Source organism: Saccopteryx leptura, chromosome 4 (genome assembly GCF_036850995.1).
Source record: "Saccopteryx leptura isolate mSacLep1 chromosome 4, mSacLep1_pri_phased_curated, whole genome shotgun sequence".
In the NCBI taxonomy this organism is placed as follows: Eukaryota; Metazoa; Chordata; class Mammalia; order Chiroptera; family Emballonuridae; genus Saccopteryx; species Saccopteryx leptura.
The window spans coordinates 4240365-4265288 of NC_089506.1; the positions used below are offsets into that span (position 1 = coordinate 4240365).

Consider the following 24924-nt stretch of genomic DNA (forward strand, 5'->3'; position numbering starts at 1 on the left):
TAGAAATGACATGTATCCAGCCAGTGCTGACTGGACGTCTCTCCCTGCACAGCTGGCGGGGGAGGCATGGCGGGGCTGAGTGGACGCAGTCCGCCCCGGCCACCGGCCAGTGACTCATGGAGAAAATAGAGCAGACTTCTGGATTGTTTGAAATGAACGAATTCCCAAGTCTGGCACGAGGTTCTGTCACATTTGATTTTAATTAATCAGCTGGTGTGTTTTGTACAGTATACATTCTTTTGTACGCAGAGAATATTGTTGGTGTTCCCCCCTTCTTTTACTGCTGTGTTCTCACAAGTACAATATTTTCAGCACCACAACTGCCGTTGCATTTAACACCTGCATATGGCCGACGGTGTGCTCTGGAGGTCTGTCCAAAAATGAAGATTGATTCAGCTATTTAGTAACTTGGAATAAACTAGTCATGCTCTTGAATGAGTTACATCAGCTTCATATGACAATTGCAGTTCTCATACCAGGAGGGAATCGTTCTTACGTGGAGTGATTCAGTGTTTTCCAAGTGCAACCTACAATCTCTCCTGCAGGTTGCTTTTCCTTTCCTCCCAACTTTTTATCCTCACTCATATATAGAAATAATTTTGTATTGTTTTCCCTCCCTTTAAAACGTTTTTGAGAAGTCAAAACTTAAGGAGTGCCTTGCTAAAGGAATGTTTGCTTATTTGTGAATAAACTATTTTATGCCTGACCTGTGGTGGCGCAGTGGATAAAGCGTTGACCCGGAACACTGAGTTTGCAGGTTTGAAACTGTTCTAGCCTGGTCAAGGCACATATGGGAGTTGATGCTTCCTGCTCCTCCCCTCTTCTCGCCTGACCAGGCGGTGGCGCAGTGGATAGAGCGTCGGACTGGGATGCGGAAGACTCAGGTTCGAGACCCTGAGGTTGCCAGTATGAGCACGGGCTCATCTGGTTTGAGCAAAGCTCACCAGCTTGGACCCAAGTTTGCTGGTTCAAGCAAGGGTTTATTCGGTCTGCTGAAGGCCCACGGTCAAGGCACATATGAGAAAGCAATCAATGAACAACTAAGGTGTCACAACAAAAAACTGATGATTGATGCTTCTCATCTCTCTCCATTCCTGTCTGTCTGTCTCTATGTATCCCTCTCTCTGACTGTCTGTCTCTGTAAAAAAAAAAAAAAAAAAAGAAAGGAAGAAAAACTTTTAAACAGATGAAAAATTTCTTAGGAAATTAAGAAAATATTAAGAAATTTAAGATGGCCTGACCATGTGGTGGCGCAGTGGATAGAACGTCGGACTGGGATGCAGAAGGACCCAGGTTCGAGACCCGAGGTCACCAGTTTGAGCGTGGGCTCATCTGGCTTGAGCAAAAAGCTCACCAGCTTGGACCCAAGGTCACTGGCTCCAGCAAGGGGTTACTCGGTCTGCTGAAGGCCCGCGATCAAGGCACATATGAGAAAGCAATCAATGAATAACTAAGAAGTCGCAATGCGCAACGAAAAACTAATGATTGATGCTTATCATCTCTCCATTCCTGTCTGTCTGTCCCTGTCTATCTCTGCCTCTGTATAAAAAAAAAAAAGAAAAAAAATTTAAGATGAATGTTGGGAAAAAAAGTAATTTGTTTCATTTTCGAAAGTGACATTTACTGAGGTTGAGCTATATCTAGTGCTTTTAATCACTCAGAATTTTCTAATTCTTTGGAGAATAGGAAGTTGAGGCAGCTATGAAAGCACCATGACCACTAGCCAGCACCAGAGCTACCTAACAATCTGTACTTTATAACTTAAAACTAAACAAAACTAAGCAGAAGAAACCTGTGCTTTCCATAGAAACATTAATTTGTACATGAGAACAATGTGGGTTTAAGCTATCCCGTTTTTATAAGCCAAATGAATCTACCTCTCAACGTGTTTTCATGCAACTTGAATGCCCTTGCTATTCCTCTGCACTGCATTGGAAGTCCTAGCCTGTGCAATAAGGCAAGAAAAAAATGTATACGCCTGCAGACAGAGAAAGGAAGAAATAAAACTTTCCATCCACAGGAAACATGGTGGTCTGCCTAGAACACGTCAGCAGGCTACGTAAGAGCCCCCACCACTGGTGGTTCAGGGTCAGCAGACAGAATTCAGTTGTTGTTCTGTGTACTAGCGATGGACAACTGGAATTTTAACTTTTTTCTTTTTTTGTATTTTTCTGAAGCTGGAAACGGGGAGGCAGTCAGACAGACTCCCGCATGCGCCCAACCGGGATCCACCCGGCACGCCCACCAGGGGGCTACGCTCTGCCCACCAGGGGGCGATGCTCTGCCCATCTGGGGCGTCGCTCTGCCGCAATCAGAGCCACTCTAGCGCCTGAGGCAGAGGCCATAGAGCCATCCTCAGCGCCCGGGCAAACTTTGCTCCAGTGGAGCCTTGGCTGTGGGAGGGGAAGAGAGAGACAGAGAGGAAAGAGAGGGGGAGGGGTGGAGAAGCAGATGGGTGCTTCTCCTGTGTGCCCTGGCCGGGAATCGAACCCGGGACTCCTGCACACCAGGCCGACGCTCTACCACTGAGCCAACTGGCCAGGGCCTGGAATTTTAACTTCTTAAAAATCACCTCCCCCAGAAATGGAAATATGTAAGTTTAAATCTTACAAGATATTTGTAGGGCCAGTTTGCTGAGAACTGCGGAACTCTTCTGAAAGAAATCCACCAAGACCAAGATGCAGGGGAGAGGTACTGTGTTTATGAATTGGGAAACGATATTTTTAAGCCGTCTGTTCTCCCCATTTTGATCTTACATGCGACCCAGCTGCAGTCCCGAGTGCAGCGGACCTTTCTGTGGGTCTCAGCAGAGTGCTGCCGTGGGCCAAGCTCTTTCGAAACGGCAGCAAGGTGGGGACCCACAGAACAGGGATCTAGGTGACGGGTAATGAGAACTCCCTGGACTGTCTGGGCAGCTCTTTTGTAAGTCTAAACGTTTTCCAAAATGAAATGTTTTTAAAATCAAGTATAATTTATGAGGCTTATAATAAAAAAAAAAATGGCACTGCCTGCCTGTTGTTTCCTAGCCCGATTCCCACTCTTAAAACAGCGTTTCCATATTTACCCACGTGTTTCTAAACAAAAGGCTTTCCTGCCATTTTCTGTTTTTTCACTTTTAGACATCATATGTAGACTTCTATGGAACATTAAAATATGACACTGCTGCTTTTCCTAGTACCTACCCCTCCCCTGTCCAATCTGCCCAGTATTGTTAGAATGTCTGTCTAAGGTTTTGTGTACGCATATGAACAGTCACACATATGTGTGCACGTATGGCTGATTATGAATCGGAAGGCGCTGAGCCATGTAACACGATGAGTCTGGTTTCTCCCTGGTGATTTCTGTCTGTTTTTCCTGAGGCAGTTATTTTGATTGCTTAGCTTTCTACGTACCTGTCATAAATTCACTACAACAATTTTGAAGAGCTTTATAATTCTCTGAAGTCTGTCTGCACATTCAGATGACCCCTCAGTCCCGTTGGTTTTTCTTGGCAGCACCCCTATGAACCCCTTTGTCTCACCCCTCAAGACGGGTTCTTTGTAGGTCTGTGGGGCAGTCTTGGTCCTGAGACGGTCGCCCGCAGGGTCCCAGGAAGTCCCTGTGGCTCGCTTTGGCCTCTGTTTTCATTCCGGGGGCTCCGCTCATGGTCTGAAGTGGCGCGTGCTAAGGAGGCGCTGAGAAGCCGGTGGCCTGAGCGGCATATGGACAGCGTGGGTGGCGTGGACGGGGTGTCTGAGGGGAGAGGTCCAGTCGTTTGTATTTCTACGTCTTCCTGAGCTGGTCACTGTCCTTGGAGGAGAACGCCCGTGTCATGCCCCCGGGTCTGGCTGGTGCTGAGAAGCTGGTGGCCCGAGCGGCATATGGACAGCGTGGCGTGGACGGGGTGTCTGAGGGGGGGATCCTCTCATGGTCTGAAGTGGCGCGTGCTAAGGAGGCGCCGAGAAGCCAGTGGCCCGAGCAGCATATGGACAGCATGGGTGGCGTGGACGGGGTGTCTGAGGGGGGAGGTCCAGTCGTTCGTATTTCTACGTCTTCCTGAGCTGGTCACTGTCCTTGGAGGAGAACGCCCGTGTCGTGCCCCCGGGTCTGGCTGGTGCCCCGCGTGAGGCGGTCCTGGAGGGAGGTTCTCTGCATGTCTCACCGGTGCCCCAGAGACGCCTGTCCGGTTTTGCTTCTGTCTTGCTCCACAGGAGAGGGGGCTGGAGGTAGGAGAGCCCCCCTTTTTACCCTGCTCGACACCCACTTTCGGATGTATCTGTGCCACCATTTCCCTGTCTTTCTGGGAACCTGAGGGGGTGATGACATGTTTTACTGATTTCCTTCTCCAGGCACATTCGAGCTTTTTCTTTGTCCTTCTAAGTCAGTTACATCTCTGCAACCTCCAAAATGTCATCATATGTCACCTACTGTGGCCTCTTTCCCGTGCCTTTTAATCCTGTCATTTTAGTTGAGTGTTGGGACGTGGTGCTGTTCTGTGCTGACCCATCGTCCACCTCACTGGGAGGGTGCTCTGCTGGACTTGGTTTGACAGCGGCCCCGTTTTCTCTCTGGCTGGGGCTGGCGTCACCGCCCGCCGCCCTGTGGAAGTGGAGAGACCCCATGTACGTCGAACAGGAAGACCGTGCATGCTGGGAGGGTCTGGACTGGGCCGCATAGCGGGCCTACATCCTGGGAAGTCGTCCCAGCAGTTGCTGTCAGGCTGATGACAAGACAAGAGGAAGGCTCCTACTTGAGTTCATCAAGGTTCACGGTTTGTGAGCCGCTGTTTTGCAGCGTCTGAAGTAGGTTCCCCTGGAGTGGACGTGGCAGGACCTCGGCCCTCACTCTCAGGGCTGTAAAGGTGGAATTGGATCTCTGCATTCCTTCAGCCCCTTGCTTTAGTCAGCTGCTTCTCTCTCGTTTTCTTTTCAGGTTTTATCTGTTGATTTTACAGAGAGAGGAAAAGGGGGGAGAGGGAAGTACTCAACCTGTAGTTGCTTCACTTTAGTTGTTCATTGATTCTCTTTTTTTTTTTTTTTTTAATTTCATCGGCTGACAGACAGTCGTTCTTTTTTTTTTTTTTTAATTTTATTTATTCATTTTAGAAAGGAGAGAGAGAGGGAGGAGAGAGAGACAGAGAGAGAAGGTGGGGAGGAGCAGGAAGCATCAACTCCCACATGTGCCTTGACCAGGCAAGCCCAGGGTTTTGAACCGGCGACCTCAGCATTTCCAGGTCGACGCTTTATCCACTGCGCCACCACAGGTCAGGCCTATTGATTCTCTTACGTGCTTTGGCCGAGCAAACCCAGGGTTCCGAACCGGCGACCTCAGCCTTCCAGGTCGACGCTTTATCCACTGAGCCACCCCAGGCCAGGCACTTTATTTAGGTTCTTAATTATTTTTTTCTATTGCCTGTACCGTGGGAAATATGTTGGGTTTACTTTTTTTTTTTAAGGTCACTTACAGCCTTTAATGTTATGATGCAGAGTATATTTTCCCCATTTTGAAAACTTAAGTAAAGATACGTTTGGCTAGTGAAGATACTAAAAGAAAAATTTTACTTTTTTCCATAATATGTTTCTGATTTAATTTTCTGACAGAAAAATTTGTGGTTTTTTTCTCTCTGTGTGTAATCTTTCCCAGGGTAGCTAGATAAATGAAATTTATTAACTTGCTTATCAAAATGCTACTGTCGATGCCTTCTGGTTTTATTTTCATGACATTTAGAGAGGGACAGACCCAGAGAACATAAATTTTCTCCGAGAGGTTGTGTAAATTCTGTTGGCATTTTAATGTGAGTTACATCTGAACTCAGATGCCACGCACACATTTAAAAGTGGTTCCCTGTGCTCTCGCTGGGACAGTGTGTTTCCAACTCTCCTGTTTTGTCACATTGCCTCATGTCTGAAACTTTATTTCCTGGGCTAATCATAGGAATCTGCAGGGAACCACCCAAAGCTAGTGTCTCTCTGTACATGGTAACGTACATTGACTGATACAGTTAAGGTAAACACTGTTATTTAAGTGCTTTCAACCACCCAGAAAGAGCCAGGTTGAAAAATGACTTGAGTGTAGAGACACCAGATTTCTAGCACCTTCTGCCGCTGAGCAGGCTTCTCTTGTTTTTGCAGTGTTGGTTAGGCAGTAAAAATCGAGGGACAACCAGAAGAGATGGCTGACACAATGCCTGTGTACACACAGATCTAACTGAACACTGAACAAGGTCCCTGAGAACGCAGCTTGTTACTCTAATGGACGTTTTCCCTCCTCCTCCGTTCCCATTATATCATCGTGGGCCCATTGCCCGCGCGAGCAGCTCTCTGCCCTGTCTTCTGGCCTGTGCTCTGAACCGCCCGCCCAGCATGTCCTCGGCCCGGTGCTAATGCCCCTGAGCGCACACAGGCGTCTGTTACCTTACCAAAGGGGTCCAGCCAACCCCGCTTTCCTCCTGCTGCTTCCGAAGCACCCCCTACTGCAGCCTGGAAAAGGAGCCCACTTTACCCCCGTCGTGGCTGGTGGCGTTCTCGCTGTGTGCCGGAGTACCCCCTCCACTCTCACTCTCTCTGCCAGGGCAGCTCTTGCTCGTCCTTGAAGACTCAGCTTCCAGTGTCAGCTCATCCGTGGACCCCTCCCCTCGCCTGGTGCCTCAGCTGGCTTCTCCCGTGGGACCCCGCAACTCGGTCCTGGAGAGCCCCGGTTTATGGTCGCCTCCACGCCTCCCGGGAGTGTGAGCACCTCGGTTTGGGTTTGCCTCCAGGACCTCGCGTGGGGTCTTGCTCGCGGTGGCGGGTGGGTGGAGAGGGAGCGGAGGGAAGGAGGTGATGAGGGATAAAGAGACGTGTGTGTAGGACCCAGCCCGTGCTGAGAAGCCCCGTCGGGATTCTCCGTCCTGCTCTTTACTTGCCTTCACCCATACACTCCCTCTTCCTTAGAGACAAGGGTTTGCCGTCTGGTGTGGGAGAAGCACTAGCTTCACACTCCCTCTTCCTTAGAGACAAGGGTTTGCCGTCTGGTGCGGGAGAAGCACTAGCTTCACACTCCCTCTTCCTTAGAGACAAGGGTTTGCCGTCTCGTGCGGGAGAAGCACTAGCTTCACACTCCCTCTTCCTTAGAGACAAGGGTTTGCCGTCTGGTGCGGGAGAAGCACTAGCTTCACACTCCCTCTTCCTTCGAGACAAGGGTTTGCCGTCTCGTGTGGGAGAAGCACTAGCTTCACACTCCCTCTTCCTTAGAGACAAGGGTTTGCCGTCTGGTGCGGGAGAAGCACTAGCTTCACACTCCCTCTTCCTTAGAGACAAGGGTTTGCCGTCTGGTGCGGGAGAAGCACTAGCTTCACACTCCCTCTTCCTTAGAGACAAGGGTTTGCCGTCTGGTGTGGGAGAAGCACTAGCTTCACACTCCCTCTTCCTTAGAGACAAGGGTTTGCCGTCTCGAGTGGGAGAAGCACTAGCTTCACACTCCCTCTTCCTTAGAGACAAGGGTTTGCCGTCTCGTGCGGGAGAAGCACTAGCTTCACACTCCCTCTTCCTTAGAGACAAGGGTTTGCCGTCTCGAGTGGGAGAAGCACTAGCTTCACACTCCCTCTTCCTTAGAGACAAGGGTTTGCCGTCTGGTGTGGGAGAAGCACTAGCTTCACACTCCCTCTTCCTTAGAGACAAGGGTTTGCCGTCTCGAGTGGGAGAAGCACTAGCTTCACACTTCCTCTTCCTTAGAGACAAGGGTTTGCCGTCTGGTGTGGGAGAAGCACTAGCTTCACACTCCCTCTTCCTTCGAGACAAGGGTTTGCCGTCTCGTGCGGGAGAAGCACTAGCTTCACACTCCCTCTTCCTTAGAGACAAGGGTTTGCCGTCTCGTGCGGGAGAAGCACTAGCTTCACACTCCCTCTTCCTTAGAGACAAGGGTTTGCCGTCTCGTGCGGGAGAAGCACTAGCTTCACACTCCCTCTTCCTTAGAGACAAGGGTTTGCCGTCTCGTGCGGGAGAAGCACTAGCTTCACACTCCCTCTTCCTTAGAGACAAGGGTTTGCCGTCTCGTGCGGGAGAAGCACTAGCTTCACACTCCCTCTTCCTTAGAGACAAGGGTTTGCCGTCTCGTGCGGGAGAAGCACTAGCTTCACACTCCCTCTTCCTTAGAGACAAGGGTTTGCCGTCTCGTGCGGGAGAAGCACTAGCTTCACACTCCCTCTTCCTTAGAGACAAGGGTTTGCCGTCTCGTGTGGGAGAAGCACTAGCTTCACACTCCCTCTTCCTTAGAGACAAGGGTTTGCCGTCTGGTGCGGGAGAAGCACTAGCTTCACACTCCCTCTTCCTTAGAGACAAGGGTTTGCCGTCTGGTGCGGGAGAAGCACTAGCTTCACACTCCCTCTTCCTTAGAGACAAGGGTTTGCCGTCTGGTGCGGGAGAAGCACTAGCTTCACACTCCCTCTTCCTTCGAGACAAGGGTTTGCCGTCTCGTGCGGGAGGAGCACTAGCTTTAATACATAAAACGGGAACTGTTTCAGACTGGTTACCCATAGATGGTTCTGAACCTTAAACGCCCCCGAAAAGGCAGACTGGGCCTACTGTCCAGTCCTTCAGTCAGAAGCACCTCAGCTTTATGGAGCAACTCGAGACAGGAAGACTGGGTCCACGGAATGTAAGAAGCAAAATGACAGATAAAGAAGTAACCTTGAGTTATGTGATTGCTTTGATGAACCTGAGGTCCCAGGTTCGAAACCCCGATGTCACCAGGTTGCGTGTGGGGTCACCAGCTGGTCTGGAGTCCCTCGGTCAAGGCATGTATGAAAAGCAATCAGTGAACAGCTAAGGTGCTGCAACTATGAGTTGATGATTCTCACCTCTGTCTCTTCTTATCCCTCTTTCTCACTAAACAAAGAAAAAAATGTGTGGGATCAAATGATGATGAGGAGGAACAGGAGAAAGCTTGTTTATGAGATATTTTACTCTTCAAAAGACTGGAAAGGACTTGCACATGTGTTATGGAGAATGTCTCCTGAAAACAGTAGCTAATGTTAGAAAGAATGTTACACAACAGAGGGTTGCTTTTTGAATTTAGGCGTACATCTGTCTTCACTTGTGTGTGGGGCTTTTTTTAATTAATAAGCTTGTGGAATATTTACTGAGCATTGTCCGTAATGACTCCTTAAATTGGAAACTTGGAATTAAAAAATATATATTTCAGATGTTTAGAATCAGGGTAGTGTTTAGTAATTTTGCCTCACTAGGGTAACAATCCTGATTTCTAGTCATCGTGAGACTTTTTCTTAAGCAAGCATTTATTAATATAACATTTATGCAGCCGGAAGATTCTGAGAACACCATGGTGCTCAAGACGTGTCTGCTTGGTACCAGTGGGGTGTGCACTTACCGTTGGTTACTTTATTTGATTTGTGTTTGCTGCATCTTCTGAGTGGCTTATTGTCCATTAAGAACCTTGCACATGGTTTTTTTAAACCCATTTAAAATGCCCTGCTTTCTGTCTTGTTGCAGGTACTGTGGTCTTTGGAGCTGGGTCACTGGGTTTCGGAGGAACCGTTTGAACTCTTCGACTGCTTCCCTGCGGCTCCTGTAAGTCAGACGCTTTGCGGTGGGAGACACAATCCAGTATTATCAAGACATTGTCATTGGCGTAGCTGTCGATCCTAGTGTTTATTAAATCAAGAACAAAGAGGATTGCTCACAGCTAAAAAGGTCTATTCACAGAACTTAACACTTTTTATCTCTTTTCTTTATGAGAGCAAATGCGAGAATGTGAGCACAGTCTGCAAAAATTTGTAAGGGAGGCGTTCTGAAAAATGATTTTAATTACCGACGTCCTCAGAGCTGGGAAAAATCAAAATGAAAAAGACTGGATTCCTGGGAAGGTGGTAGTATTGTATCTTGCTTACAGCTTTAAAGGATAATGCTGTTACTGTTAACAGAGATAGAAGTGATGGGTATAAAAATTGTAGCCTGCCAGCATTATGATGTGGACTTGACTTTTTAATGTTTTTCGGAAACTCAGCTTTAACTTGACTGAATTTTAAGTATTTCAGATGTTCATGGAAATTTTCCATGTTCTTATTTCGTTGAAGATTGAGGCACAATCTAGATAACTCCAGGTTTACTTGGAAGCAGGGCTGTTTGGAAGCTAGCTTTCATTTTCAGAAATGTTGACTGGTTTGTGATGGTTTGTTCATTTGAAAGATAAATGGTGGTTTGATCTGCGGCCCGCCTTCCTGTGCTTCTGGCTGCTGAGTGTACGGCATTGATTGTTACATGACAAGAAGTTGACCTCAGCCCTGAATCACTGTGGTTTTCAAGGTTGTTGGGTTGTTTTGTTTTCATTTTTAAGATTACTGCTTTGATTTCCTGTCAACTCTATAAATGTTTTTTTAAGGAGAGCAAAAATTCCTCTCAGCAAAACTATTTGAAATACCACGTAAGGAACTGAAGCATAGAGTAAAAACACAAAGTCCCCCGTTCCCTGTCATACGAGAGTGTGTGTGACCCTGAGCAACACAGTGCGGTGGCCCTTTGAAGCCCACTTGCCCTGCCTGTGTGCGCACGGTGTTGGTGCCGATTTCTCTGTGCCGCTTCCTCCGGCCATCTCTGCCACGGGGTCAAGGAGATCGCATAGAAACGTACCGGTGCTATGTTCTCGCCAGATGTTGTTTCCTAACTCAACACAAAGCTGACACCTCTACAGCATGTAAAGAGCCTAAGATGCGGTCCGAGGAGGCGGTTCTTGACTCAGTTTACGTGCTTGTTGGGAGAGGCCACCACGGTGGTGCGGGGAGAGTCCTGAGCAGTCCGGAGTCCGTGGACGGACTCAGACGTGTGGCAGTGTGGGTGTTCCAGGGAAGCGCGGGGGGGCAGGGGGCTGGGGGGGCCAGCTGAGCAGAGAGCAGAGACGGAGTCAGGGACACTGGGCGCATCGGGCGGTGTCAGGCAGACGGGAACCCGCCTGGCCACCAACTGGACAGCAGTGTCTGGGACGTTGCTTCCAGGTGCCGGAGCCTTCCACAAACGCCCTGGTGTTCCCGGTGCTGTGCAGACTGCAGGGTTAATTAAACCTGCAGGACCTTCAGGTAGTCATGAGCCTAACATCCGTGCTCCCCAAATGCACTGTACACAGGTGAATGAATAGACTATAAACATCAGATTCGGTTTTGCACTTCAAAACACTTTTTTAAAATGTATTCTGGTTTGATAAATTTTAAAATAGCTTACTAATGCAAATTATTTTTTTCTTTAAATAACTTCAGGGGCGATCCTAGCTCAAGAGGTATCGCTTCCTGCGTGCTTTAAGTGGAAGGGTCTTCTCCACCACGAGCCAGTGGGAGCCTCCATCCCCGCACGCATCGTACTGGAAGAGATAGAACCCCTCTGTGTTAGAGTCGCAAGGAAAAAACAAGTCTCTTTGCCATGAAATCAAATGTATAATTTTCTTTTATCATTGAAAATCAGAATTTCCCTTCTGAGTCATGAGGCACAATCTCTTGTTTTGGAATCCAATTACAGAATTTGTAAATATCATCATAAAAGTTAAATGTAGTCATCACACCTAATAAGTTATATTTAATTACTAAAAATGCCTTCATATTTAACAGGCAGCCAAAAAAAAAAAAAAATAGCACAATCTTTACATAAAGTAAAAGAATATATCCTGGAAGATTCTGGAAGTTTTCACCGTATAAACTTGAAATCTATAGTTGAACATTAACTTAAAACTGAAGCTGGCAACACGTATGTAAGTATGCTGTTTTCAAAACGAAAAGCTAAAGCACCTGGCAGGAGGAGCAAGGATGCATTAACTGGTTCCCCTTCTCCCAGTATTAAACTGCTCATCACCACGGCTCAGGGGAGCCCTGAATACAGACTATACTTGCGTGGTGCAGGGGATGTCTTCTTCCTTTTAATTAAGACAGCGATGCTGAACTGAGGACATATGGATATTTACACAATCTATAAACAGTGCTGGGAAGAATGCAGCCCCGAGATTATCTCTGCTCTGCAGCCTAAGGGTCCTGTTTTCCAGTTATTTACTGATGCGCCTGCCCGCACACGACGGTCGTGGCTGTGACAGCAGACAGAGCCTGTGACTCATCAGTCTTATGTGCCAGCTTGGGTTCGTCTTGCCTGGATGTCCTGCCAGGGGCTGGTGTCTGTCTGTCTGTCTGTGGTGGCAGCGGGGAGAGCAGCTGTGTCTTCTAGGCTTTGGGGTGGAGCCCCTGCAGCCGTCCAGTCGGCCGCCGGCAGGTGCGTGCCAGCCCTCAGAAGTCCGCGGGCCGGATCATCATGGCTGTGGCCTTGAGCGAGTAGCCCGAGCCCTTCCAGTAGTACCACTTGATGCCGTTGAACCTGTTCATGTTCTGCCTCTGTGGGTAGTACATGCCGTTCAGGTTGGAGGGGCCACACGCGTCGAACCACCAGCCTGTGACAGGAAGACAGAGGAATGAGGAAGTGGGTGACCCTGACTGTCCCACTGGGAGCTGGAAGCCCGGGCCGACCCGCACGTCACATTCCATGCATTTTAAGTAGGTGCAGGTATGTGCTGGCTGACTGACGGGAGGGAGGACTGTCCACCCTGGCGTTGGCTAAGCCCCTGTTCCGTGATGGCGGGTGTCTGGACGATCCTCCTCACCCGGAGCTGCAGCCACAGCCGTGAGCGGGAGGCAGGCAGACAGACTCCCGCATGCGCCCGACCGGGATCCACCCGGCACGCCCACCAGGGGGCGATGTTCTGCCCCTTTGGGGCGTCGCTCTGCTGCAACCAGAGCCACTCTAGCGCCTGAGGCAGAGGCCATGGAGCCATCCTCAGCGCCCGGGCCAACTTTGCTCCAATGGAGCCTTGGCTGTGGGAGGAGAAGAGAGAGACAGAGAGGAAGGAGAGGGGAAGGGGTGGAGAAGCAGATGGGCACTTCTGCTGTGTGCCCTGGCCGGGAATCGAACCCTGGACTCCTGCACGCCAGGCCGACGCTCCACCGCTGAGCCAATGGCCAGGGCCCAGATTACTTTTATAAGCCCTTCCTCGTGCCTGTCGGCAGCTCCCAGTGGACGAGCTCCTTCCCTGTGTAGTGGACAGGAGCTCGGCTGTCCTGGGCCCGCGAGGACAGTGGAGCTGGGGAGTGTCCCTCTAGTTAACCCTCCTGCCTCCTGTGTCCTCGGCCCGCAGGCTCTGGTGCTGTGTTCAGTCTCGCCGTAGTTTTAAGAATTAATCTGACGGCGTTGGTCAGACTGCTTTCTCCTCTTGGTGACTAGTGACTGGCACCAGTTACTCTGTTTTAAACTGTTAGAAATCGGAGGGAGATGTTGTTTAGCCGTTGGTTCCCAGTGTTGAAATCTTAGGTGTTTCAAATGCGAACCTGGCCCTTTTAAGTGACTGACAACAGTCGCCGCCCGGAGGCGTGATTTCCACTGTGCTTTTAAAAGCGGTCTGATATGAAAGGGGAAAATGGAGAATCAGAAAACACGGCCCTTCACTTAAACTGGGCACTTCGTTTTAAGCTGTGTACGAAGAAAGCAGAATAGTTCATTAGTATCTTTGTGTTTATAACTGTTTTCTATATATTAATGAAATCCTTTCAGAAAGGTAACTGAAAATTCCTTATTTGAACCGTAAACTGTCATTTGGAAACGTTTCTATGATAAGGGATCTCTCATGCTCTTGGTGGCCACTTTTGAGTATTTAACCTCTTCCCTGAGGCAGAGTCAAGTCAAGCCACCCTCTGGCGCCCGGTCCCCAGGGGGCTCAGCCTCAGCTTGCTGCATGTCCCACGCCCCTCCGGACCAGGGCCGGTGTGTCCTGCACGGGCGAGGGCGGACCACAGACAGCCTCGCTCAGCCGCACAGCCTGCTCAGAGCCCGGCAGGCTGACAGAGGGAAGAGCAGATCCCGCTCCAGCCGGCCAGCATGTCCATCTGTGGAATGTGCACCCGGCCACCCGCCCCAGGTGGAAGTCCACAGGGCCAGCCCCTGCTCCCTGAAGCGCCCCCGTGCCAACACAAATAGGAAGAGCGACCGCCCCACCTCCGGTGAGCATCTGAGCGCACTTGCAGATGCACTTGTCCTTGTCTGCGTCCTTGGTGCTGAAGTCGCTTCCCGGCTGGCTTATGCTGCTGATTTTGCCGGCCGTCCCCGAGAGTCCTTTCAGGTGAATCCTGCACGCAGGCGGAGGGGGGAGAAAAGAGCGTTAGTTGGCTTGGGCTGTTGATTGACCGTAGCGGAAACATTCTTATGAAGAATTCCTTTCTGCCGAAAGGCATCCCAGGCTGGTTGGTGTGCTGAAGGTGCACTCGGGACAAAGCATTTTCGCACTGGTATAAACAGGAACCAGCTTATCATCAAATCCTTAGGCAAAGAGGAATGTTTGCACAAAGCCTTCAACACACACAACTTGCACAAGCATCAGCGGGGGCTCTGGGACCACACACTCGATGTTCCTGCTGCTGTGAGATAAACAGGAAGGGGGGACCCTCTCTCCAGGCCTGCAGGCACCGCGCAGATAGAACGGGAGTCTCGCGGTGACTGGCAGCTTCAAGCACCGTCCTCCTAGGTGGGGTGGGGCGGGGGCTGCCCGCTGCCTGAATGGTCACTGAATTTGGAGTAGAGATCTGCAGAACTGAGTCAAAAATAAGTCCTCGTGGCGGCTTTGCCTTGTGCCTACCGTTTGTTGGACACCTGCCCCTGCCAGACACTGAGAGGGGAGTGAGGCCTCTTAAGTGCGTCACTCGGTGCCAGCCACACTCTCTGAAGATGGCGGGAGTCTGGTTCGCACCAGTGCCCATGCGCTGGTGAGGGGCAGGGAGGAGGGTGTGCGCCTGCTCAGAGGAGGCAGGCAGCTTGGCCCAGGACATCTGAGAGCAGGGCTCCCCGTGGTCTGTGTGGCTGGGCAGAAGGCCACGCCACTGGGCTGGTCCGTGGCCTGTGGGAGCATCGAGCCTGCCCATCCTGGGGACTGGACAGGACACAACCTGCACAGTCGGAAGGAGAGTTGCCTTTTCAGCCCCCGAGTGACATGCATCCTGTACCACCTGCTCACACCGGCTGTGACCTTGGGAGGAGTACAGTCTCCCCGACTGCATGACGGAGCAGTGGGAAGGGAGGAGGGGGTCCCCAGGGACGGACTCCCGCCAGGGTCTGCCGGGCACTGGCACGGGGTGTGCGTTCAGTGCCATGCCCACCTGACCGGCCCGCGCTTCTCCTGATTTTACACAGAAGATGGCAGTGGTTCCAGGCAGGGACTCCTGCAGTCACACCCTGTTCGGGTGCAGCCAGGGTCACTGCTCCGTCGTGGTGCCCTGTGGCGGACACCTTCGCAGGGGAAGTGGTCGTGGAAGGGGGTGGGGAGCATGTACGATGGAGTCCCACACAGTAACTTCCCTGTGAGTGACTCGGACGGCACGTTGCTCTGTAAGGTGGTAGCTCAGGACACTTCCCCGTAAGCACTGGCTGAGATTCTGCATCTCACTGTTACCCTCGTGTGTCAGGGGGCCTGGCCCCGCCCCGCCCGCACACCTGAGCGAAGGTGCACAGAGGCCATGCCCGTGGCTGGGACTCCTGACACCGCGGACCCCTCCCAGCCCCTCTTGTTCAGCATGGGGAGCCCCGGGGTGAGTGCCCCTGCTGCCCCCCGTCACCTCCTGTCCTCTCCTGACACCTTCGCTCGTGGGACTCGGTTTCCCTAACATCGAACGGAGTCAGGGAGGGGCTGTCTCCTCATTGGCCTCCGTTGGACTAACAACGCGTGCCTCATTGGTTTAGAGTTGCTTTCCTTTGAATTTGGTTATTAAGACCGCTTACATTTTTGAACTTTGTTTAATCTGCTGTCAGCCCCTTTCAAAGCAATGAAGACCGAGATAATGCCGACATTTAATAATTAAATCTCGGTGTTTTTTTGTTTTTAAGATTTTATTCATTATAGAGAGGGGGGAGAGAGAGAGAGAGAGAGAAAGAGAGAGAGAGAAAGAAGGGGGGAGGAGCAGGAAGCATCAACTCCCATATGTGCCTTGACCAGGCAAGCCCAGGGTTTTGAACCGGCAACCTCAGCGTTTCCAGGTTGACGCTTTATCCACTGTGCCACCACAGGTCAGGCCTAAATCTCGGTGTTTATGGAGTTGCCAGAATGTTTGCGAGACGTGACCCGTTTTTAAAATTAAAGACACAAATAGTTTTTAGTTTTAGAAAAAAAGAATCCTATTCTATTGGTGTATTTTTCAGTTTTCCAAACTTTGGGGGACATTTCTTTATAGAAAGCGGCCCAGCCGCTGTGCACGGTTGACATTCTGAAACATTTGCGGTTATTCTAAGTGTCAGTCACATAATAGTTCTCTTATCACATCGGCATGCTTTATTAGGATAATAATTTCCTTCAGCATAACATCTGTCTTACCCTGCCAGGTCAGTTAGACTGCGCCTCAGACAAATGTGTGCGTACACAAAAGTCGATTTACGTTTCTCAAGGAAATATCTGTGAAGAACCACCCCACATTAAAATATTTTTATAATGTGAGCCTACGAGGGTAATGACCCATTTTGTATAATCTGCTTGTATAAACAGCCTAATCCTTAATTTTTTGTATTTCTTTCTTTTTTTTAATTCCTCTGGTCGTTGATTCCTAACTGTTGCCAGTTGAAAAAATATTTAGCTTGGAGGTGAGACGGTGCCCAGCCACGGTGTCTAACACGCACTGAAGTGTCGGTCTCCCCGGAGCCTTCCTGGAGCTGCCGAGCGGCCCGCGCGCCCGCCCTGTCGCGCCCCCCCCCGCGCCCTGTCACGCGCCCCCGCCCTGTCACGCGCCCCCCCCCCGTCGCGCGCCCCCGCCCTGCCCCGCGCCCGCGCCCCGTCGCGCGCCCCCGCCCTGCCGCGTGCCCGCGCCCTGCCGCGCGCCCCCCGCCCGGTCGCGCCCCTGCGCGGGAGCCGCGGCTGCGGCACGGAGGCTCTGGGGGGCGGGCTGGCAGCCTTCTCACGCGCTGGGGCGTCCCCGGGGTGGAAGGCGCCCTCACCTGTAGTTGAGCTCCTCGCCGGACAGGTAGAAGTGCTCGTACAGGGCGTGCGCCTCGCTGCCCTCCCAGTCCGTCAGCCGGATCCTGAGCGTGTAGTGCTTGTGGTTGGTCACTTGTGACACAAACTCGTTCCCCAGCCAGTGCTCGCCCGCGGGGTTCCCGAAGCCCTGTAAGCCGAGCCGTAAAGTTCAGTCCCCTGGCGTGTTCATCAGCGGTCCCTCACCCAGCGTGGAGCGGGGGCCCGGCCCTCCGCAGGGGCTCCTGCCTGACCTGTGGAAATGGGGGAGGGGGAGGGTCTTCCAGACAAGACCGTGAACGTGTAAAAGGTCGTTCTAAGAAACGAAGCCGAGCCTGGGCCCCAGACAGGGCATGCTGGGTGGCTCCCGGTCAGGGTGCGTGCGGGAGTCTATCTCACTATCTCTCCTAGTCTCACTTAAAAAAAGAAGAAACTCAGCTGTCGCTAGAAGGAAATCAGTGTTGGAATAATTAGAACGATCTGGGGACCCACCAGCGAACATGAGCACAGACAGCGAAGTGCACGGACGTGTCAGGCACCCCAAAACGGCTGGCTCCCCTAAAAGGCCAAGCTGGCCCTTCCCAGGAACCCGGTGCTCACAGCGCCTGTGTTTACACATGGCTGGCGTGACACGGACAGACCGGCCTTTCACTGGGCAGCTGACACCATGTCAAAAGAACCCTTTGGTTAAAAAAAAAAATTGTTGTAAGTCATTGGTTAGTTTTGGGTTTTGTACTGAAGGTTCTTCAGATCTTGAAAGTTACTTTGTAGAGAGAAAATTATTTTCAGATGGTTTAATGGATATTCATACCCCTTTATATTCCTTCCAAGTCCTCTGAAAGTCAACACTGCCATCTTCCCGGCGCTGAATGACGGTCCACCCCCCGCCGGCTGTCTCCATGTCGCAGTAAGCCTGTCAACGAGAAGGGCGTGGTCACGGCCTGCACGGCCCTGGGGCCTTGGGGCCAAGTGTGAGGGAAGCAAGAGGAATGTACCTGTAGAGAGACTTGTGGTGATAGGGTTTTTGGGGGGTAAACCTTTGTGGTCTTCCAAGAAAAAGATGGTTTTCAGTGAATTTAAAATGATGAGGAAAAATAAACAGTAATATAACACAACAGTGGTGAAAAGATGACTCTCCTGTCATCTGTTAGCCTACAGACCCACCCACTGGCTGACTCAGATTGCTGTTCCTCAGAGGGTCACTGTGAATGAGACCCCTTGGCAGCCTGGCCCCAAACCTCCCAACTCCACCCTTTCAAGCGGCACCCACTTGTGTGCACACCCCTGGAAACCGCGGTGAAGGCTGCCGACCCTGTCAGCTCTGCAGGAGTGACGCAAACAGGGCCCCCTTGCTGTGTAGGGTTTCCAGGGCTCCTGTTCTACTGTATGTCATGGGCCACCAGGCTTCCCCCGGGAGGGGTGCAGGTCCGGCTTCTCCGCCCTTCCTTCCATACAAGGGGCCTGAGGGACCACATGCCCAGTGGGACTCGAGCATGGCCTGGCCACGCTGCCCCGCCCACTGCACCTGGGGTGTCCGCACTTTGCTCGCTGCCCGGGGCGTCCCTCTTCCCTGCCCTCTCTCCCTGCACCCGGCAGGCATGGAGGGTTTAAACTTTGTTGGGGCACGGGATTCTTTCTTGGGCTGAGAGCATGCACGCTCAGTTTCTGCTCAATGGGAGGTTTACATCGAAATAAAAAAAAACAACCCTGAAAATGAGATTACATAGTGTTGTTAAGTAATGAGATTATAGTAGAGTGAAGAAGTTGTCCAGGAAGGGAAGATGTTTCCCAACAGCATACCGGCTGGTAAGTGTGAAGGTTAGAAATAGTTTCCTTTATTGTTAACCATGGTTTTTTTAGTAACGATGGTGAACATTTTGGCCGAGTAAGTTTAAACGTGAAGCACCTGGAGTTAAAGTCCTAGTGAGGGGTTGCTAATAAGAGACCCAGGGAGGCCCCTGCTCCTGTGGGCGGGGCTGACAGACCCAGGGAGGCACCTACTCCTGTGGGCGGGGCTGACAGAGACCCAGGGAGGCTCCTGCTCCCGTGGGCGGGGCTGATAGAGACCCAGGGAGGCACCTACTCCCGTGGGCGGGGCTGATAGAGACCCAGGGAGGCTCCTGCTCCCGTGGGCGGGGCTGATAGAGACCCAGGGAGACACCTGCTCCTGTGGGCGGGGCTAACAGAGACCCAGGGAGGCACCTGCTCCCGTGGGCGGGGCTGACAGAGACCCAGGGAGACACCTGCTCTGGTGGGCGGGGCTTACAGAGACCCAGGGAGGCACCTACTCCCGTGGGCAGGGCTGATAGAGACCCAGGAAGACACCTGCTCTGGTAGGCGGGGCTTACAGAGACCCAGGGAGGCACCTGCTCCCGTGAGTGGGGCTTACAGAGACCCAGGGAGGCACCTGCTCCCGTGGGCGGGGCTGACAGAGACCCAGGGAGACACCTACTCCCGGGGGCGGGGATGATAGAGACCCAGGGAGGCTCCTGCACCCATGGGCGGGGCTTACAGAGACCCAGGGAGGCACTTGCTCCCGTGGGCGGGGCTTACAGAGTTACAGAGACCCAGGAAGGCACCTGCTCCCGTGGGCAGGGCTTACAGAGACCCAGGGAGGCACTTGCTCCCGTGGGCGGGGCTGATAGAGACCCAGAGAGGCACTTGCTCCCGTAGGCGGGGCTGATAGAGACCCAGGAAGGCACCTGCTCCCGTGGGCAGGGCTTACAGAGACCCAGGGAGGCACTTGCTCCTGTGGGCGGGGCTGATAGAGACCCAGGGAGGCAGTTGCTCCCGTGGGCAGGGCTGATAGAGACCCAGGGAGGCTCCTGCTCCTGTGAGCGGGGCTGACAGAGACTCAGGGAGGCTCCTGGACCTGCTCTTGCACCTTTAGGGCTTCCCTGTTGCCTGGTTGCTCCCAGGAGGGAAGGCGACTGTGAGAACCCAGAGAATAAAATGCTTGTCCCGTTTTAAATTAATGAGACGTATGAAATTGACCTGCTTCAGGAAAGCCTGATCCCGCTGTGTGGATATTGGTGTTATTGTTATGGCCCTTGTCACCGCTGGCTAGCAGTCTGCCAAGCTCTGTGCAAGGGCGCTGTGCCTTCTCTCTCACCCACAGCGTCTGTGGTTCTGCGTTTCGGAGAGTAGAGAAGGTTTAGTCCAGTTAGAATAATGCAATCCGTCACTCAGCGATTGAGTGGAATACAGGATTTGAATCAGCTGTCTTTAATTCCTAGTTCTGTGATATATTTTTTTACTGCACTCTGCTGCCAGAAACAGAGAAACCTGATCCTCTGTTCATAGGCCAGAAGTCCCTCATAGCAGTTCCAGTCGGCTCAGAGAGATTCCTCTTCTCCTCTGCCCGTGGTCTACAAAACGGCCAGTCCTGCTCACATCCGTCGGCGTCTTTAAAAACCCATGTAGTAGGCTTGCTAAGTCAGCCACATTTTGTTGAGAAGCTGTGTGTGTGCGGAGATGCTAACTCCTCTTAGTCCCACGTGGGATCCCGGTGGGTGGACAGAACTGACGTGGCTCCTAGGGAGCCTCTCCTCATTCCAGGAACATGTGATCCTTGGGTGTCAAAGTCGTCATCACGAAGTTACTGATACTTAAGGTCCGGGAACCAGCACGTTTTGTTTTGGAAATCAGAGGGGGGTGTGAGTGTTTGGATCTATACTGTTCGCCAATTCCACTGTTTGAACATTTTCTTAACAGGACTTTGTCCAGATGAAAAAAGGAAAGGAGGGAGGGAGGGAGAGAGCAAGCTAGCTTATGAAAACCAAAGCATCGTGGTTACTCGGGCTGTGAGACAGGTATCCATGAAATTGGGGAAGGAAACTCTTGTGTCTCCAGAAGACATCTACAAGTGCTTCCCAAAAATGCCAAAGAAAGTTGAAATGTTTAGGCCCCTTTGGAAAAGATCTCCCAAAAACCTACTGAACGTTCATTTCTTGAATTAGATCAGACAGGGCAAACTGGGGTGGCCTGCCTTGCAGAGACATTCTCCTAGTGTTCATGGCAGTCACCGTGGTAACCACTCCCGTGTGTTAGATGGATGGTGACACCCAGGCCTGTCCCGGGGCTGCACCTCCACTGAGACCTCAAGTCCACTCTAAGACTGGGGGGCTCACACAGCTGAACAAGTCCACTCTAAGACGGGGGCTCACACAGCTGAACAAGTCCACTCTAAGACTGGGGGGCTCACACAGCTGAACAAGTCCACTCTAAGACTGGGTGGGGGGCTCACACAGCTGAACAAGTCCACTCTAAGACTGGGGGCTCACACAGCTGAACAAGTCCACTCTAAGACTGGGGGGCTCACACAGCTGAACAAGTCCACTCTAAGACTGGGTGGGGGGCTCACACAGCTGAACAAGTCCACTCTAAGACTGGGGGCTCACACAGCTGAACAAGTCCACTCTAAGACTGGGTGGGGGGCTCACACAGCTTAACAAGTCCACTCTAAGACGGGGGCTCACACAGCTGAACAAGTCCACTCTAAGACTGGGGGCTCACACAGCTGGACAAGTCCACTCTAAGACTGGGGGGCTCACACAGCTGAACAAGTCCACTCTAAGACTGGGGGGCTCACACAGCTGAACAAGTCCACTCTAAGACTGGGTGGGGGGCTCACACAGCTGAACAAGTCCACTCTAAGACTGGGTGGGGGGCTCACACAGCTTAACAAGTCCACTCTAAGACTGGGTGGGGGGCTCACACAGCTGAACAAGTCCACTCTAAGACTGGGGGCTCACACAGCTGAACAAGTCCACTCTAAGACTGGGGGGCTCACACAGCTGAACAAGTCCACTCTAAGACTGGGTGGGGGGCTCACACAGCTGAACAAGTCCACTCTAAGACTGGGTGGGGGGCTCACACAGCTGAACAAGTCCACTCTAAGACTGGGGGCTCACACAGCTGAACAAGTCCACTCTAAGACGGGGGCTCACACTGCTGAACTGACTTGCTGCTCAGAGGCACCAGTGGGCAGAGCCAGAATTCAACCAAATCAGTGCGACTTCCTCTCCCTCGATCAGACTGTGAACTGTGGGGTCGTAAGCCTGGAAGGGAGTGTAGGTAGCTTAATCTGGACCGTTTACTTAGAGAAGAGGACATCGAGGTTTGAAAGATTATGGTTCCCCGCCATGATCGGACGTTATCTTTACTGCAGATGTTTAGAGGGAATATGAGTCCTCAGGTCGCAGCCATGACAGGAGACTCGCGCCCTCCAGGGTCGGCCATGTTTCCTCTCCCTGCGGACGAGGCCCTCGCTGCTGGGTCGCTGGCACACCAGGTGGGAACCTGGCACGGAGCCGGGACAGCATTAAGGCAGCCACCGGGCGGCATTTGTCCTCCTGGGTTTGTATCCGTAGCAGTTACATTCCCCTCGTGTCCTCTGTCCCCTCCTCTGGTCACCGCTCTGTGCCAGGAAGAGCCCCACATCTGGTGACAGACAGTTGCGTCCCAGGAATCGTCATGAAAACCAGATTTCACAAGGGACTGACAGGCTTAGCACAGAGCCTGTTCATCACGTTGTCGTCTCAACACACTCTTTGGTCTGTTGTTTTTTTCCTCCCCCAAAAGCACTACTTTTAGGACAGTAGGAACAGCAGCTGATTTTCAAGGTTGACTTAAAGCGGCAGGAACGAATTAGCTTCCTTTGGAAAGTGTCACCTTCAAGGACACAGTATTTGTCTTTCAAATTCATAATCAAGGTATATATTACTGTTGCAAATGCTATGTCTTTAAACCCTTACTGCTTATACCTTTAAGACTTTTTCTTTATTGCTATGGCGAAGCTAATGCTGAATCAGAGAGCAGCCTTCCAGGGGTCCCCCAAGTTTCCTTGTTGATGCAGTCTCAGTATCGGGTGCCTTTTCTGTAGGTTTATATTCACTGTGTGGCTGCTTTTACCGTCAGACACAAACGTGTCCATAGACACGACTGCATACAGCCGTCCGACCTTCACGTCACTGGTTCTCGCAGTATTCCTCCAGCGTTTAGCACCTCTGAGGAAAGCTGCATTGAAGCTTCCCTGGGGGTGACTGTTTTGTCTCCTCGGTAGCAGTGCCTCCCAGAGCAGCTGCAGGCGCCTGTTCACTGCGCAGCCCAGATGGCGGCCAGATGGCCAGAAGTCCCTGATGGAGCTGTGCTCGGGCGTCCCCGATTGGCGGCACAGTCATGGGGTGGGGCACATACCCCGCAGTGAGCACCGCGTCCTGGCAGAGGGAGTGCGCTGCTCTTTGACGGTGTGTGCTAGTCTTCACGTCACAGCAGCCAGGGTGAGCAAAGGGGTGACCCAGCCGTCCTCAGGGTCGGGCCTGCGGGCTCCTCGGGGTCCCGAGACCCTGGCAGCAAGCGCACAAGGTTGACACTGTTCCCATAGTAACAGTAAGACCTTCTTGGCCTTTCACACTGTGTTGGTGTTTGCACCACGAGTGTGTGATCCTGCTAGTGCCCCGGCGTGAACACTTGCCACTGGGGGAGCCAGCTTGACCTCAGGTAGTCTGACAAATAGTCAAAGGTACAACTCCGTTAACCCGGTGGCCGGGCATGCGTCTTTCCTTCTGTGTGCCGGAAGGGGGTGTGTCTAGGTCACCTCTGCAGGCCAGAGGACCGTGGCTGTCCCTAAGGACAGCTCCTGGAGTGTGTGAGGTGTGGGCCAGCCCAATGCGCCCTTTTGGGGGATGGGACACCCCTGCCTCTTGAAGTAACAATTGAAAGACCAACTGTGGTTATTCAGACTCTCAGTATCAGAAGATACTTCCTTTAAAGTTACCGAAAGAGCCTCACCCTGAAGGAAGACAACCCACAGTGTGCACGACCTGGCGCACGGCCAGGGGAGTGCGAGAGGGTCCAGTGTGCACGACCTGGCGCACGGCCAGGGGAGTGCGAGAGGGTCCGGTGTGACAGCACGGACCTGGCGCCCACGTGGTCGGCGTTCGTGCGCAGAGCCTGGCCAGGACCCGAGCCGTGCGACCTGCTCACAGCCGGGCGTGCGGCCCGGCAGCGGACGCCTTACCTTGATCTCCTCGGTGGAGTTGGGGAAGGTCAGCGTGTAGACGCCGCTGGTGGTCAGTCCCGACCGGAATGCTTCCGCGCAGTCCCGGAAGACGGCTTCTTCCCCCTTAGCCACTGGGCCGGTCTTCGCTGCTTTGAAAACAAAAAGCGTTCAGAGTTCACGGGAAGGTGAAAGGTGAGGATTTGAGATACGCTCATTTGGGAAGTTCTATGACGTTTGAATTCTTGTAGTGAGTAAAAAAGTGGTTTTTCACCCTTTCCAGAAAAAGTTTCCCTTCCAGCCTGTTCCGCATTACGACTGCCCAGTGACTATTCCCAGTAATCACTTCCTTCCTGTTGTATCATCAGCTGCATGTAATGCAGCACCTCACAGTCAGCTGCAATAAATCAGTACTTTTCAAAGCTTCCCCTCTTGAGTGGATCAGATCAAGTTACTGCGGGAGAATGAAGAAGACCGTGGCGGACCCCAGGGAGAGTGAAGGAGACCGTGGCTGACCCCAGGGAGAGTGAAGGAGACCGTGGCGGACCCCAGGGAGAGTGGAGGAGACGGTGGCGGACCCCAGGGAGAATGAGGAGACCGTGGCGGACCCCAGGGAGAATGAGGAGACCGTGGCGGACCCCAGGGAGAGTGGAGGAGACCGTGGCGGACCCCAGGGAGAGTGGAGGAGACCGTGGCGGACCCCAGGGAGAGTGAGGAGACCGTGGCGGACCCCAGGGAGAGTGAGGAGACCGTGGCGGACCCCAGGGAGAGTGAGGAGACCGTGGCGGACCCCAGGGAGAGTGAAGGAGACCGTGGCGGACCCCAGGGAGAGTGAAGGAGACCGTGGCGGACCCCAGGGAGAGTGAAGGAGACCGTGCTGACCCCAGGGAGAGTGAAGGAGACCGTGGCGGACCCCAGGGAGAGTGACGGACCCCAGGGAGAGT

At 52.4% G+C, this 24924-nt stretch overlaps 2 protein-coding genes across 6 annotated transcripts in view; one reads left to right on the forward strand and one right to left on the reverse strand.

Moving 5' to 3' along the window:
• Positions 1-24924, forward strand: part of MCPH1 (microcephalin 1) — a 216165-nt gene that overhangs the window by 84945 nt on the left and 106296 nt on the right. For all 4 annotated transcript variants that reach the window (XM_066380077.1, XM_066380079.1, XM_066380080.1 and 1 more), the window contains one exon: positions 9468-9545. In XM_066380077.1, the coding sequence (XP_066236174.1) occupies positions 9468-9545 (78 nt within the window). The remainder of the gene's footprint in view (positions 1-9467; positions 9546-24924) is intronic.
• The window catches only part of ANGPT2 (angiopoietin 2), a 60464-nt gene continuing 46931 nt past the window's right edge, over positions 11392-24924 (reverse strand). Inside the window, exons 5-9 of one of the 2 annotated variants that reach the window (XM_066380082.1) lie at positions 24002-24132; positions 17792-17893; positions 16965-17131; positions 13989-14119; positions 11392-12393 (exon numbers count right to left, since the gene is read on the reverse strand). In XM_066380082.1, the coding sequence (XP_066236179.1) occupies positions 12233-12393; positions 13989-14119; positions 16965-17131; positions 17792-17893; positions 24002-24132 (692 nt within the window). In that variant the 3' untranslated portion in view covers positions 11392-12232. The remainder of the gene's footprint in view (positions 12394-13988; positions 14120-16964; positions 17132-17791; positions 17894-24001; positions 24133-24924) is intronic. The other variant, XM_066380083.1, reaches the window with a different exon arrangement.